The 16862-nt window shown below is 40.4% G+C and overlaps 1 protein-coding gene across 1 annotated transcript in view; it reads right to left on the reverse strand.

Annotated features, from left to right (window-relative positions):
* KIAA0825 (KIAA0825 ortholog) overlaps positions 1-16862 on the reverse strand; it is a 347912-nt gene that overhangs the window by 157922 nt on the left and 173128 nt on the right. Inside the window, exons 18-19 of the mRNA XM_054177960.1 lie at positions 16685-16840; positions 10554-10648 (exon numbers count right to left, since the gene is read on the reverse strand). Coding sequence (XP_054033935.1) covers positions 10554-10648; positions 16685-16840 — 251 coding nt within the window. The remainder of the gene's footprint in view (positions 1-10553; positions 10649-16684; positions 16841-16862) is intronic.

Below are 16862 nucleotides of genomic sequence, written 5' to 3' on the forward strand. Positions count from 1 at the left end.
TAACCTGTCAATCTAAAGACTAACATAAAAAAAGCTTTCTTCAATGACATTTTCCAGTGTCAACTATTAGAATGACAATTCTGAATTCCCTCTCTGCTACATGATGCAAGATGCATAATGGTTTCCCCACTCTTCATGAAGACTTAATGTTGTTGTTAGCTCCCAGAAATAAGTTTATAGGGGGAAAAAACTAACAACAACAAGCAAACAGTTTGTTTGGGCTGGATTATCAGTTATCAACAGAAAACCCCAAATCAGAGTGTCTGTGGAGATTCTAAAATGACTGCTCACATCACAGTACCTACTAAGAGCACACATGAAACTGCCCAGATCTGATGTATCTTCAAAATTGGATTATGACTGTAAAACTTTCAAGGTCAGTTTGACATTGACAATAAGAGGAGGCAATGACATCTTTGGGACTTGTCATCCTTTCTTAAGCAATTAGATGTTGGGTCAGGATGAGCTGGGCAAGACAGAAGAAGTTAACCCAGGAAAGCCAAATGAGAAAGCCAATAACCTGTTGGAAAGGGGCAGCTCAGGGAGAACAGCTACAGCTAGGAAGGACTAGTATCTGCACGGCAGTAGCAGCCACCAGTCCTTACTGGTTGCTTTGTAGTAGCAGCAGCAAGCATTTCAAGGTGAAGACAGTGAATTCAGTTGCTCCTCATCTTTTGTGGAGGAAAACCAATGGGTCTACCACTTCCTGAGAAGACTGGAAGGTAATTCAAATTAGCTGAGCAATTAAGTGTAACTAAAGATGAGCCATCTCCCTTTTGTTACCACCCAGGGCTGTGCACAGCAACAGTTCCCAACTACATGGTAGTTTGAATCTTAAAAGTTTAGTCAAAAGAGGCAGGTTCAGCTCTTGGCTTTGCTACAGACTAATTGTTGCACTGTAGAAAACAAAACTCCCACAATAACAAAAAACAAACACAACAACAAAAAACATCAGAGGTGACTTGCAGGAACCAGATTTTCCATCTGTTTAACTTTGTATTAGTACTTCCCCCTCTACATTACAGAGGATTTGCATGTCTCAACTCATTACAGCTTGTGAAGAAATTGAGATCTCTGTATGGAAATTGAATTCCTCTGCATTATTAGCACTTTGCTGAATGCCTCTTATCTGAAAGAAGCAGAGGGAAGAAACGACATGGTGGTGGGTACAGACTTCCAGCTTGTGGGCTTGTGGCCTGTGGCCTCTTTCTCTCTAGGCATAGCAAAGAAGCCTATAGATGAGATGACATGCTAAACTGGTGTGGAGACTTACATCACTACTCTGCAGGCAAGAATTCACATTTAGAGCTTTTGCACCTATGGTCTCTATGTATCCATTGAGAATGAAAACTTGGATGAGGAAGGCTCAGAATGAGGAGGAACAACAGATCAGATTGGGTCAGCAGTGTGCCCTTGTGGCCAAGAAGGCCAATGGGATCCTGGGGTGAATTCAGAGGTGTCCAGCAGATTCAGGGAAGTTCTCCTCCCCATCTGCTCTGCTCTGCTGAGGCCACACCTGGAATATTGCATCCAGCTCTGGGCTCCCCAGTTCAGGAGGAACAGGGATCTGCTGGAGAGTCCAACAGAGAGCTACAAGGATGATTGAGGGACAGGAGCACTGCCTGGTGAGGAGAGACTGAGAGTCCTGGGGCTGTTTAGTCCAGAGAAGAGAAGGCTGAGAGGGGATCTAATCAATATCTATAAATATCTGAGGGCTGGGGGACAAGAGGGAGGGGCAGGCTCTGATCAGCTGCACCCTGGGATAGATCAAGGGGCAATGGATATAAACTACAGTACAGGAGGTTCCACCTCAACATGAGGAGGAACTTCTTCACTGTGAGGTCACAGAGCTCTGGAGCCAGCTGCCCAGAGAGGTTGTGGAGTCTCCTTCTCTGGAGACCTTCCAGCCCCATCTGGATGTGTTCCTGTGTGACCTGTGCTGGACTCTGTGGGTCTGCTCTGGCAAGGGGATTGGACTCAAAGATGTCCAGAAGTCCCTTCCAACCCCTAACATCCTGTGAGATCAGGCAAACGTGATTATCTACACCTGAGAATCCTCATTGAACAACAGGATATGAGAAAGTGTTGAAAGGGAGGCAAGTTATTGGTAGATGAAAGGAAGTACCTGTTTTTAAGGCAAGTCAGCCAGGTCATGGGATGCCAATCACCAGGTCACACTTCGAAGTAAGGTTTATTCTATGTATTTGTGGTTGCAGTATCCAAAAATAACTTGTTTTGAATGAAAAAACTCTTAAAGGACACAGTGAAATGCAAATCCTAACAACAAATGCACATGTGCATTATCACACTAATATATTGCATTTACTTAGCATTTTTTCCCATCCAAACATATCAAAGGACATAAAAATGTAGAGAAATGTTACCCAATTTTAAATGAGGAAACCACACCGTTAGAAGAATGGGGTCTAGCTTACAAGCCAAGCTTGATACACTTTTGAAGTGCAAAGTGTGTATTTTCAGTACTTCCCCCTCTCTTTTCCTTTTCCTCTCTTTTATGCTGTGTTGAAGTTTCCCCCATCATTAACTTTAAGCCAGACCAACTCAGTTGGAAGTGAATGGAAGCTGTATTTACAAGCTAAAACTACACTCTACAATGGAATGCAAAGAAGATGTACAAAATGTACAGGATTTACAATATTATACAGGTATTTACAATTAGCAAACAACACAAAAAAAAACCTGGTCAAAAGCTCAGGGAAGCTGCTCCACTGCCCCCCCAAACCCCTCCCCAGTCCCAAGAGAAAGAGAGGAGTTGACAGAAAGCAGTGGGTTAGACTTATCCCAGCTACATTTTAAAGGCATAGCCTGAAACTACCACATCTTTCTTCTTTTTTTTCCCCTTTCTCTTTTGTCTTTCTTTCTCCTTTTTTTTTTTTCCCTAGAGGCCAATTCTGAGCAATGAAAACAGCATCATATTAGATTTAAACTTTATTTAAGCATTTTCATAGCTGTTATTTCAAAGAGACACATCCTTCCATATCCTGTGTAGCTAATGGCCTCCTGATAAAGGACTTCCAAGTATTAAAAAGGAGCTCACGTTAACTAAGGATTGCTGTGAGATGACACTCCCTTCCTTTTTAGCATCTTTTGCTGGAAACAGAATCCATGGCATCCCACAATACCAGGTTGGAAGGCACCCTAAAGATCATCTGATACAACCTTTCTAGGTAACAGTAGAGTTGTTGAAGAATATTGTTTTATTCATGGGATTCATCAGCATGCTCACAGGAGAGACTGATAACAACCAGAAGAGTTTAAGGTGTTGTGGTGGATTGAACTTTCCCCCCAACATAAAATTGCCAGACTAGTTCAGTGGAAGCAAATGAAGCTGTATTTACAAGCAAAACTGCAATCTAAATGTGAAATGCAATGAATATGTACAAAATATACAATATTTACATATATGTACTATTTATAAACAACACAAGAACTCCCCTGGACAAAACAGGGGTCTACTACTAGCTTCCCCTTCCCTGCTCCCTTCCCCACCCACCTGCACATGGGACAAGAGAAAGAGCAAAGAGTTTTTTGTTAATACTCAGTCACAGCAAAGCAATGCAGCCAAGGTCAGCAAGGCCAGCAGGAGCCAGAGTTAGTATCTGCTAGAGCGAGGAAGCCAAAAAGACAGAGAAAGTTAATGTACACATCTAACTTTAATGTTTGTTATCTGTCCAATGGGATTATTTAGTTTCCTTTTTACATCCAATAGTGATTTATTTACATTCTACTACTTTCTGTTCAAGATCTGTGGAAAACTTTTCAACGCACAGCCTAAAAGTACCCAGGTGCAATGTGTATGGGAAGTCTCACCTGAGGTCTCACCTTCATCCTCACCCACTTATGGAACTCATGGCGCAGCTGTGTGCATAGTAGTGGCTGGAATGGCACTCAGATGGTGTGTAACAGAGGGCATCATCTTGCTTCTTGCTTACTGACCCACATTCTGCCACCCCTGCTTTAAAACCACCAGGCAGAGCTCAGCCTACCCTGACAGAGCCTTTAAGGTCTAAGTACAGTTTCATTAGCTATGTCAGAAGAGGATAAGCAGATGGAGGGTAATCCTTGTGCTTATGGATGTGACATATACCTTGTTATGGACCAACTAGTTTATGGAAAAGCATCCTTAATTATCCAGGAAGGTCAAAATGAGATTTCCCTCAAAATTCCAGTGGATGGGGGGTTTTTTGATACATCCAGCACCAGGGTCTAAACTTGACTCTGTGATCAACTAAGATACGTGCAGCGATGGATTAATATCTTTCACCTGCCTCTTCTGAGACAGGAACAAGAGGATAATGTCTTTCACAGCCTCCCATGCATTTCAGAAAGCCTGTTCTTACACACATTATAAGGGCATCCATTATCATCTCACCAAGCAGGTGGTGATTACTGCAGTATTAATGGCATCCCAGTTCTTCACCAACACATCATTAATAGTTGACTTGTAGCCATAACAACAACATGGACTTGCAATATCCAGCAACTGGGATACAAAAGGTCTAGGAGCATCTGCAGTTTAGAAGAAGGGCCTGACTAACACATCCAAAAGTACACTAGACATAACACTGGCATCCTCAGCCATGAAGAGAGGGTCTCTCTCTTGGCGTCAAGCCAGCAACTGCTCTTCCACCATTTGTTCCTTCTACGAAGAAAATTGTTAGAGAGCTTCCTACCCTTTCATACCCTGGGTGTTTTCCATCATTTCTCAGGCTGAGGCTTTTGTAGAGTTGCACGAAAAACAAAAGTCTTTCACAGACAACAAAACACATGCAGTTTGCTGACATTCTTTTCAGTTTCAAAAAACTACATAATGCATTTCTTTTCCCATGTGTTGATAAACTGGATTTTAAAAGAGCATTTTCTGGATATCTAGATAATCAACAACACAATGAATATAAACATTTTCTATAAATAGTTCACCATATGGCTACCATTCTCAACAGATGGTGTCTGTGTATCCACTAGAATATACAAGAGCTATGCAGACTTTGCCCTGCAATCATTCAGAATTCTAAACAAGAATTTGTTGGGTTTTTTTACTTAATTTGGGTTTTATTAAAGCTTGATCAATGGTAAAACATACAATTTTACCACCTAACTCTGTAGCCACAGCTGTATCAGAAAATCTACTTGCAAAGGGCAATGTAAAGAGTTCTGGTCCAATGCAGGCTTAAAAGGGTTCAGAAAAGAGAGAGAGGCACTAGGTACAGGATCAGCTGCCACACCATAAAGGAAGCTTCTTGATCTTAGGGACCTTCATAATGCTTCCAAGGACAGTTTTGATCTTCCTAAAAAGCACTTTCACTTGCAAACAGCCTAGTAATTTGACAGAGAGAATGCAGTCTGGCCTAAACTAAGGAAAATCCTGGACTCCAAAGAATGTGTGCATTTTTCAGCAACTGCATATTTTATCTGGTTTTAGTAAAATTTCCTTAAGTCAATATTTTTTGGATTTTATGGATTTTACCCTGTTTTGAGATGCTGCTGGGCAGTTGAGAATATTTATCAGAGGAACACATGACTGGAAGAAAACCACTTAAAGAATCATAGAATTGTTTGGGTTGGAAAAGAACTCTAAGAACATCCAGGGCGACTATCAACCCACCACCACCATGGCCACTAAACCACAGCCCCAGGTGCCATAACCATACTCTTCTTAAATACCTCCAGGCACAGTGACTCTACCACCTCCTTGGGCAGCCTCTTCCAGTGCTGACCACTCTTGCATCAAAGAAACAGATTTTAAGATCCAACCTAAACCTGCCTTGGCACAATTTCAGGCCATTTCTATCACCTGAAATTAGGGAGGACTAACCCCCATTTGGCTCCAACTGCCCTTCACAGCAAGTTGTAGAGAGCAGAATCACAGAATGTTAGGTGTTGGAAGGGAGCTCCAGAGATCACCCAGTCCAACCCAGCTGCCAGAGCAGGATCACTTAGAGCTGGTCGCACAGGAACATGAGCAGGTGGGCTTTGAAAGTCTACACAGAAGGAAACTCCACAACCTCTTTGGACAGCCTGCTCCAGGACTCTGTCACCCTCACCACACAGAAGTGTCTCCTCATGTTGAGGTGGAACCTTCTGTATTTTGGCTTGTACCTGTTGTTCTGTGTCCTATCACTGTGCACCATCAAAAAGAGCCTGGCACCTTCAACTTGACACCCACCCCTCAGATATTTATGGATGTTGATAAGGTCCCCTCAGCCTTCTCCAGACTAACCAGCCCCAGGGCTCTCAGTCTCTCTTCATAGGGGAGATGTTCAAGTCCCTTAATCATCCTCATAGCCTCTATTAGGCTCTCCAGCAGGTCTCTGTCTCTCTTGAACTGGGGAGCCCAAAACTGGACACAGGATTTCAGGTGTGGTCTCACCAGGGCAGAGCAGAGAGGGAGGAGAACCTCCCTAGACCTGCTGGACACACTTTTCTTGATGTGCCCCGGGATCCCATTGGCTCTCTTGGCCACAAAGGCACATTACTGTCCCATGCAGAACTTGCTGTCCACCAGCACTCCAAGGTCTTTCTCCATGGAGCTGCTTTCCAGCAGGACAACCGCTAGTCTGTACTAGTGCCTGAAACCATAGAATCATTAATGTGGGATCCAAAAGCATAGAGTCCAGTTATTAGGTCAACACTACAGAATCACAGACTCAGCAAGGTCAGAAGACACCTCAAAGATCAAGTCCAACCCATCACCACAGATCTCACGACTAGACCATGGCACCAAGTGCCACATCCAATCCTCTCTTGAACACCTCCAGGGATGGTGACTCCACCACCTCTCTGGGCAGCCTATTCCAATAGCTAATGACTCTCTCCGTGAAGAACTTTCTCCTCTACTGTGCCCCATGGCTTCTAAACTATGTCCCTAAGCACTACATCTACACAGCTTTTAAAGCCCTCCAGGGATGGGGACTCCACACTGCTCTGAGCAGCCTGGTGAAGGGCTTGACAACCTTTATGGGGAAGAAACTGTTCCTCATGTCCAACATTCAGTATTTTCAGCTGTAGTAATATGCACAGATAGTGGGCATACAGTTAAAAAGAAGACATCACAGATGATAGAATGGACTCCACAAACAAACAGTTTAAAACACACTGATGCAGCCAGACAAGAACAATTTCTCCTTTATGAGCAGGACACTGATTAAAGGTTGAGATGGATGTGAATTAAAGAATGACTAAAAACACATGATCTTCTTGCCTTAATATATGTATTAGAGGTAAGGAATTCCCATGTGGCCCTGAAGTATCTAAGGATGTGGGAGTGCCAAGATTGAAAAAAGAAAAGGCAGCATGTATCTGTGTAAATATGCAGGGTGTTTTTTAAAGCTTGGATAAACCAAGTACTACAAATTAGCTGAATTTTAACAGGCTTATTATTAAAACATAGTACTTCAAGCATCATTGGAAAGTATGGCTTTTTTTTTCCTTCTTCTTCTTTTTTTTTCAGCTCAAATTGTAGGTCAAAAAGAAAAAAAAAAAGAATCAGAAGTAAAACCAGAAAGGAAAGGAATCTGTCTATGCCTTTTCTTCCTGTAAGGAAAACTCCTTTACATTTTCTGAAGGTATCAGCTGTAAATGGGGAGGAAGGTTAAGTTTTCTACACTACTGCTCAACTTTAATGGCTTTTCCTGATACTATTCTATATTTGACATCCTTCAAACAGTACAATATCATCAACCATCCACATCTTCCAGATGAAAAATTTCCTCAACACAGCTACTTTAAGGATCCCAGGCCTGCATGGGTTAGATTCACATGCTCATGTGGAGCCAATGAGTAGTACACAACAACTCATTCCCTTTTTAACCAGTCCTAAAAGCTTTTTTACTTTCCCCTAACCACCAACCAATTAATTTGCCTACCACTTGCTGGCTCTGGGACAATGCTCCCCTAATCCCCTCCCACCTAACTCAGTCATTAACTAGGTTAGGGGAGCATTTCCCTTGTAAATGAGTCCCCTAAGTATTTTTACTTTTTTCCCCCCACCAAAGACAGCAGAGCTTACTTATTTTAGTTCCTGAGCAACAGACATAATTTCTCTTTAAAAATAAAGAAAAAAGAAAAAAATGGAGCTAGGCCCCAGTATCACTGCAAAGAAAGAAAAATATTCTTGCCTCCACAGAAGTAGCTGATAAGGGAAAGGTTTATCATGAGTTAAACAAGGGAGTAATCAAAGCATTATACCACTCCAATTCATAAACTGATGGTTCTGACTCTCTTAAACTACTGTCCTTACTTCTGTTTAACTCATTTGAGGAGGCAAATAGTACAAACAGAATGGGTCCATCATAAACAGGAGGTTAAAATAACCACACACATGTTCAGCTCCAACTTTTACTTCTGAGCACAAGGCTGAGGTTTATGCATTTTTAGGAAGAATCATCTATTTATTTATGCAGTTTTGGGAAGAATCACATAAAGATAGGGCTCATCTGAGTCACTGCAACTCTTGAGTAGCCATGAGACCAACCAGAACTGGCCTAGACAGTTGGAAAACATGAGCAGACATGCTAAAAATGAACTCATATTAAGACAAGCTGTGTTAAGAGATAATAGTCACTATGGCTGATACTGGACTAGCAATTCTACTCACTGATCACAATGGGTTTAAATGATCTGTTGGTCTACGGAGTGGAGAAGAGTAGTTGAAATAATAAATCCTTGAGCTAATCACTAATGGCTTGCATAATGTCACTTCTAGATGAGAATTTCCGTATCATGTAGAAGGGCAATGAATGGAGACATTTTCAAATTAGGAAGGATGACAACAATTAGGGGACTTATTAAATAATAATAATATTTTTTAAAAAAATATATGCAACAATGGATGGAATGACAAAGGCATGAAATGCAGGGAAGGACAGGAAAGGCATACACATGACTTTTTTTTCTAAACCCTGTAAAGAGATCAAAAGAAAAATGAAATGTTTCAAGATATCAGAGAAGATGAAATGTCCACAGAAAATGTTCCCTCTGCAAATCACAGCAGTCCTCTCTGCTCCCTTTGGCTCATATTGATGACATCAACATGAAGGGAAGTTCAAGAACCAGCTTGAGTCTAAGACTTTCTATTAGAAACTCTTTTAAAAGGGCAAACTACTTCATTTTTAATGAAGGACAAGTGCTAGCAATCAGCAGGAGAACTATCAAAGTCAGGGGGAAAAAAAAAAATTAGTACTGAATTGTCTCTGTCATTTAACATAAAAATGGCACTACTGGTACAGACCAAAAAGTCCACCAAGTCCCAGATTAACAGAGGACATCAGGAGGACAAATGAATGGCAGATTGTCACCAGCATCTTTCTTTTTGTGCAACTGCATTAACATCTTGGAAAATAAACAGTTTGGGTGAGGAAAGAATATACCACAGCAAAATTCTGACAGAAGACTAGATGCAGACTGTACAAATATTTTATATGTGAAAGGAAGGAAGAATTAAAAGTCTCAGGCTAACTACAAGCAGTAAATCAAGAAAAATGGCATAAAAACCATTAAACTTTTTTTTTTTTTGACATGCAAATTCACACACTTTTGAAACTGTCACTCTGGTTTCTAAACAGCAAACCAGCTGAGTTTAAAAGATGAGAGATACAACCATATCAGAGATCACTGGAAGGATTCAGAATTAAGAAGGGAACATTAAACTCCTGGGTTTTTTGAGGATGAAGTTTTCCATTTTTTTTATGAGGATATAACTGGCAAATATCTTAGAAAAATGCCCATTTTTTTCCACCCACAGTTCTTCTGAATTTTATAAACTGTTATTTTTGGATTTAACAAGTATTATTACTAATTTCATATATCAGACTATCAACTAAGCAGCTGAACTTCACAAGTAGAAAAGTGTTAAAATATCGGTTCCATTATTTAAAAACTACTAAAAACCCACACTTTCTGTTTCTAGCTACACTTCTCATGCCCTCAACAGAATTTAAGATTCATTGCAACTTGAATCAACATCCCCTAAGCTCTGCGCTACACAGCTGGAATCTCCCTGAGCAGTTTAGGTTTGCAAAAGTTACTGATTTCTTTTTAAAACACTGTTTTAAGGGCAATGTCAGCCTATAATCTGGTCTGACAGAAAGCACGTACTAGGTTCCTCAGAATAGGAATTGAAAACCATCTTTTCACAGATCAAGTAGTATCTCTATTTTAAAATATAAATGTAAAAATATAAAATACAGTACATAAAAAAATATAGAATATAAAAAATACGTAAAATATAAAAATATGACAAAGATAACAAATATAAAACATAACAATTATAAAACATAAATTATGAAGTATATTATATATAACATCTATAATATATAAAATATATAACATCTATTATATATAAAATATATAATATATTAAATATATAACATATATAGTATATAACCTATATAAAATATATAAAATATAAATATATAAAATATAAAATATATAAAATAAAAATTTATAACTTATTATAAATTTCTTTGTGTACTGACTATTGCAAAGTACAAAAGACAACAGAGAGATGCAATTGTTTGCCAAAATTCCATTACCTGTGTGCCAGCAGCGCCCTGAAGGTCATCTGATTCAGTCCCAAATAACTTGGCAGCAAGTTTGACCAATCCCAGTTCCATTCAGTAATGGCTGACTGTTGATACATGGCAAGAAGCTATTGTTAGTTATTAATCAGTGTTAATATGATCAGTAAATTAAAGCTCCAGCTGTGATATACTAACCAAGAAGGAGGAGGGGTGGTGGGGTGTCTAAAACAAGGACTTAGACAGATGATATCAATCATGTCCACAGAAGAAGGCTTTTATTCCAATAAGACAGCAATTAATTTATAAATCCATTTGGGGATGTAGCCATTATTTATAAAAAGATAAATCAATTTTTTGAACCGTTATTCTTGCAACTGCTAATGGCATCCTGCCCAACCACTTTGTCTGAGAGCTTGACTCTTTTTCTTTGAGAAAGCAAAATAATTGGCAACTTCCCCCCCCACACACACTTTGTTTATTTTTTTTAATGTGACAGCCATTTACATTTCCTGCTGTCAGCATAAAGTTTGTCATGGAAAGCATGGTAGACTTGAAATTCAGGATGTAACCTGTATGGTCATTAGAGAGGTGGTTTACTGACCTATTGTTTTGTAAGGCACCCCCCCACCAGTCTCCAGATGGTTATCTGTCTTGGGTTGAGTGGACAGAAAGCTATTCTAACCCCTCCCCAAAGGAGTAAAATAAAATCACTCCACAAAACTGGAAAGATTAAATGGAAATACTATCAGAATCACAGAATTGTTAGGGTTGGAAGGGACCTCAAGGCTCATGCCCCCTCTGCCCTGGGCAGGGACACCTCACACTAGATCAGGTTGGTCAGAGCCACGATCAAGATGCTCAGAGTCACAAAACACACACAGAAATACAAAATGCACAAATCTGTATCCAGCCTCAGCCCAGTTCTCTAACCTGGGCTTACCAAAACCTCATTAAGCCAACACCTTCTCAAAACCTTCCCCCAAACCAGGCCAAACACCAGGCCTCAATGCCCCCTGCCACCTCCCCATGACTTGCTGCTCCCCCCTCCCATACCAGGCCTGAATTATGTAGCTAGAAATTAGCTTTGCCAAGGCTGCAAACCTCTCCTGCACTGTAAGAGATAAAGGTCTGTGCTGGGAGCAAGAAGAGGGAGAAAAGGGCAGAACAAACTGTGAACCCCCTTTATGCAGGGGAGATGCAGCATGATGGGGATGAAATAACAAAGATTACACTTTCCTGTGACCACCCCCTGGACTATCTAGCCCCTGGGAGAACTGTACTCTTAAACCCACGAAGTCATCATAAACAGCAGTAAGTACAGAGAACACGAACACATACAACTCCATATTGCTTATTTAATAAATAAAAGCACTCTGCAGTAATAGTGGGCAGCCAAAAGACCACACACAACATTCTCAGGTTTAGAAAACAGTAATCCTGCTGCATGATATTCATTGCTGTTGTCAGTAATGGTCAGGTAGTGGCCACCGTTCAACAGTCTTGAGAGGAAATCAATCAAAAATTACTGTTGTAACACTAAAACAGTAGTAGTTTAAAAGAAGAAAAAAAAAGGAGCAAGTCAAAACAATGGAAATAAAACTAAATAAGAGGAGTACAGTGTGTCTTGCAGTGCATCTTGTTCTTAAAGACAGCAATTGGTTCCTCTGGGAAAGCAGAATGCCCTTCCTTCCATCTTAACTTTATTCCCTTCCTTCTTTTAATTTAATTTTCTCCTTAACTCTCCTCTCTGGCAAGCATTTAAAAGTAATGTAGGAAAAATTAAGGTGAAATACACGGTAAGAAAGAGAGATGAGAGTAGCTAAAGAAAAATAAAAAGGAATAATACAGTGTCAAAGAGGAAAGGGAATAAAGAAGCCACAGTGAACCTCTGATAAATAAAGGAAAAATAGACAACAGTGGAAGCAGAAGAACACAAGGGAGAAAACAGGCAACTGTTCTATACTCGGAATTAAAAACAGATAAATAAATCTGGGGGAAGTACATGTAAAATCAAGAGGGATAAAATGGAGAGGCTAAGTAACCAGTAGCAACAGTCATGAAACCAGATACCAACATTCATAAGTGTACCAGATAAAAATTCAGTCCACCAGCCTGATCAGTACCATGGAAGAAAAGGAAAATGTCAGTTTGGGGGGGAAAAAAAAAATCACTTCAGAAAAGGAAAATAATGTCTTTGGAGCATTTTAATTCCTTGAGGACCTGCACAGCCTAAACTTAAATCTTATTAGACAATAGAGGAGCAGCAGCACTGGCAGAGACTGAGGTGTCAGGACAAATTGATAAAATCAAGAGCAACAGGTTACTAAGACCAGATGGTGATTATTCAAGATTTTTACAGGAATGCAAGAATGAAGTGGCTGAACTGTTAACAGAAATGACACACTCCCTAGAATCAGCTACTGAACTAGAGGGCTGGAAGGTAAGACATTTACATGTCATTAATAAAAATGCCAGAGTTGATCTCAAAAGAGCAGTTCAGTGGCCTTTGTTTCAAGAGCAGTGAAATTCATGGGATTTATGATGAAATATCTTGCTAGATTGGATGCCATAGGGACACATTAGGAAAATTCAGAAAAGCAAAACCAAGCTCCCTGATGTGCAGGTCTAATTTTTGCATATATAAACAAACAATGCATGGAATGTTTATGACAAACAAACAATGCATGGAATGTTTATGACAAACTGTCTTTCAGGAAGCTTTCAAAATAATTTGTTTTAACTAAACCTCTAATAAAGAAGGTAAGACCATGCCACTGAAACACACCATGACACTGAACAGTTTGGGCGGATCTCCCAAGTTCATCCGGTCCAACCCTGCTGTAGTCAGCAGGGACATCCTCCACTGGATCAGGTTGCTTAGAGCCTTGTCCAACCTGACCTTGAATATCTCCATGGCTGGTGCCTCCACTACCTCCATGGGCAACTTGTTGCAGTGTTCCAGCACCCTCATGATGCAGAACATGTTCTTCACACCCAATCTAAATCTGCTCTTCTCTCATTTCAAACCTTGTCCCTTGTCCTCTCTGCACAAGCCCTTGAGTAGAGGCTGAAGGAGCTGGGGTTGTTTAGCCTGAAGAAGAGGATGCTCAGGGGAGACCTTACTGCTCTCTACAACTACCTGAAAGGAGGTTGTAGCCAGGAGGGGATTGGTCTCCTCCAAGGCAACCAGCACCAGAACAAGAGGACACAGTCTCAGGCTGCACCAGGGGAAGTTTAGGCTTGAGGTGAGGAGAAAGTTCTTCACAGAAAGAGTGATTGGCCATTGGAATGTGCTGCCCACGGAGGTGGTGGAGTCATCATCCCTGGAGGTGTTCACAGTATCACCAAGGTTGGAAGAGACCTCAAAGATCATACAGTCCAACCTGTCACCACAGACCTCATGACTAGACCATGGCACCAAGTGCCACTTCCAATCCCCCCTTGAACACCTCCAGAGATGGTGACTCCACCACCTCCCTGGGCAGCCCATTCCAATGAAGAATGACTCTCTCCGTGAAGAACTTTCTCCTCACTTCGAGCCTAAACTTCCCCTGGTGCAGCTTGAGACTGTGTCCCCTTGTTCTGGTGCTGGTTGCTAGAGAGAAGAGACCAACCCCTTCCTGGCTACAACCACCTTTCAGGTAGTTGTAGAGAGCAATGAAGTCACCCCTGAGCTCAAGAAAGGATTGGACGTGGCACTTGAAGCCATGGTTAAGTTATTATGAGGTGTTAGGTATTAGGTAATAGGTTGGACTTGATGATCGCTGAGGTCTTTTCCAACCTGGTTGATTCTATGATCACTGCAGGGCTTTAGAAACAGTCCCTCTCCTGCAAATGCCCATTGCTGGCTCATGTCCAGCTTCTCACTCACCAGCACCACCAAGTCCTTTTCTACATGGCTGCTCTCAATTTTACCATCCCCCTGTCTGGATTGATATCCAGGTGCTGTACCTAGGTCAGGGCAATCCTACACAGTGTAGTTCCATATTATTACCTATTATAATATGCTATATACAGTAACACAAACTATCTCTATTTAGAACCCAGCCAACTCTCTGGACTCAAAATGCCTATTCTGGACAGGACAGGACAGGATTAACTAGGTTGGAAAAGACCTTTGAGATCGAGTCCAATCTATCATCCAACACTATCTAATCAACTAAACCATGGTACCAAGATACTTTTGAGAGAAAGCTTTTATAAAACCAAATATAATTAACTCATTGACATAACAGGTTGTGAAACCAGTAGCTTGCTGGGACATGGAGTTGCTAAAATGATGAAGTGTTAGTTCATGCATTAAAACCACAACTAGTTACAATAGGTATAAAGAAACCAAATAAATTAATCATAGATTATAAACCCCTTAACTTTGTGGCTCTTGCAAACCAGGAAGATCTTTAACAAGAAATACATTCTGTGAGGAGAATAAATGTTCTTTGCCAGGGCTTTAGCATTTTCTACAGGTAGTCCTCACAGGTAGCATCTTCTACTGCTAATAATCCTCAAAGGAAAGCAGACACTTAGCTATTCTGACCACTAATTTATAAACAGAGTCCTCCACATCACTAAATAAATGTGCAATTTGATGGTAAAGGAAACTAAATTATTTAATAATATCATTAAGCTCAGGAAATAAATCTGTCATTGTAAACAGCAGTGTTGGCCCACAGTGCTTTTAAGGTCCATGATCCCACTCTTTACCTTAAATTAAAGACATTTCCCATATTCATGTAACAGACTTTATACAACCAGGTTACAAAATCCAAAGCAATTTAATATGAGCTATCCCTTGTCATCTGTTGATTAATAGAGCACTGCAAACCTGTCATGTAGCAGAAGAATTCTGCCCTGAGTTGTCACTACTTGAAGGTCTTATTCTACCACACTATTAATGAGTTGAGAATTGAGGCATGGTAAAGTATTTTCAGCATTTCAAATGGGAGTGAGTGATTCTGTAGCCCTTTAAGTTCTATCAGTTTAAGATATACATAAAGGGACTAGTAGGAGGTACTTCTAAAGCATGTTTCACTGCATATTTCTCTGCAGTGAGAAGCCTTGTGGATTTGGTATTAGTCTCTTTTTTCAGCATTTTATTGCTTTTAATGCAACATGGCTGTGATTAAGTTCATTAAACAAGTAAGGGGAAAAAAAAAATCAGGATCCACACCAGCAACAGCAAAAGCCAAAGCAATCACACCAGCAACAGCAAGCAAGATTTATTTTACAGCAACAAATCTAGTGAAGTAGTCCAAAATTATCAGAATTTGGGAAGACTACACCATTTAAAAGCAGAGTTGTACTGCAAAAAGGGCATTTTTCTGCCACAGGCCTGTAAACTTAACTCCGTGCCACTCCAACACCATTTCTTTTTACACATTTGAAATTGAGGGGTAGAATCAAAACTGCAGATGATGGATTAGGAAGATAAGAAGCAACGGGGCAAGGTTTTTGAAGTGTCCAGGTGCCACCAGAAGCTACATTCCATTTTGTGCAGTTGATTGAGGAGCTCTGGCAGAGATTTAGGCAATTAGATTTAACTTCTTTAACTGTTACATCATCAGAAAATTAATAATAGTGTAAACATGACCAACAAGGCTTAGTGAAAAACAGAGAAATTGATGCTTTCATATTTTGTGGAGTTTTTAATTTTTCTTTATTTTTTTCCCCTCCTGCTTATTCTTACTGTTCTGTTAAATTTCTGTATTTTTACAGCATCCTCTGCTGCACAGTTCTGTGAAGGACCATGAAGATTCCAAATGTGCTCTTGGAGTTCTGCCATGATTTGTCAAAGGACTAAGACCAGCCCCATGTACCATTACACAGATGTAATAAATGTCATTGCTACTAATGAGCTTTCCTTCACTGTACTGAGCTAACATGGGGGAAGTCTAAGTAAATGCAAATTGCCTTTACATGCAATAATTCTGATAAAATAAAATGACAATAATGGCTTTTTGAACATCATGCTATTGTAGAGGGTGCCCTCATTAGATTCCTGAGTCATAATACTCCTTTGCACTTCATCAAACATGAACACAAGCAATTAATTTCATCAGTCCAGTCCCCATCATTTTCAGGACTACAGTAAGATCAACAGGTAAAACTGATGCCAAACCCAAGGTTTTGGGATTTTCACACACCTGATTGAACACTTTTGCACAAGACTGGTGGTACACCTGGAAAGGGTTGAAGACAGGCTGCTCTTCTCTGCCCTTCAGCGTCAAAGGCAGGTGCTGACTGGAGGTAACACCATCCTCAGAAGAATTCTCACAAGACAGCTGCTCATTCAAGTATTCCTTTTAGAAGAAAAAAAAGATA

Source organism: Dryobates pubescens, chromosome Z, assembly GCF_014839835.1.
Source record: "Dryobates pubescens isolate bDryPub1 chromosome Z, bDryPub1.pri, whole genome shotgun sequence".
In the NCBI taxonomy this organism is placed as follows: domain Eukaryota; kingdom Metazoa; phylum Chordata; class Aves; order Piciformes; family Picidae; genus Dryobates; species Dryobates pubescens.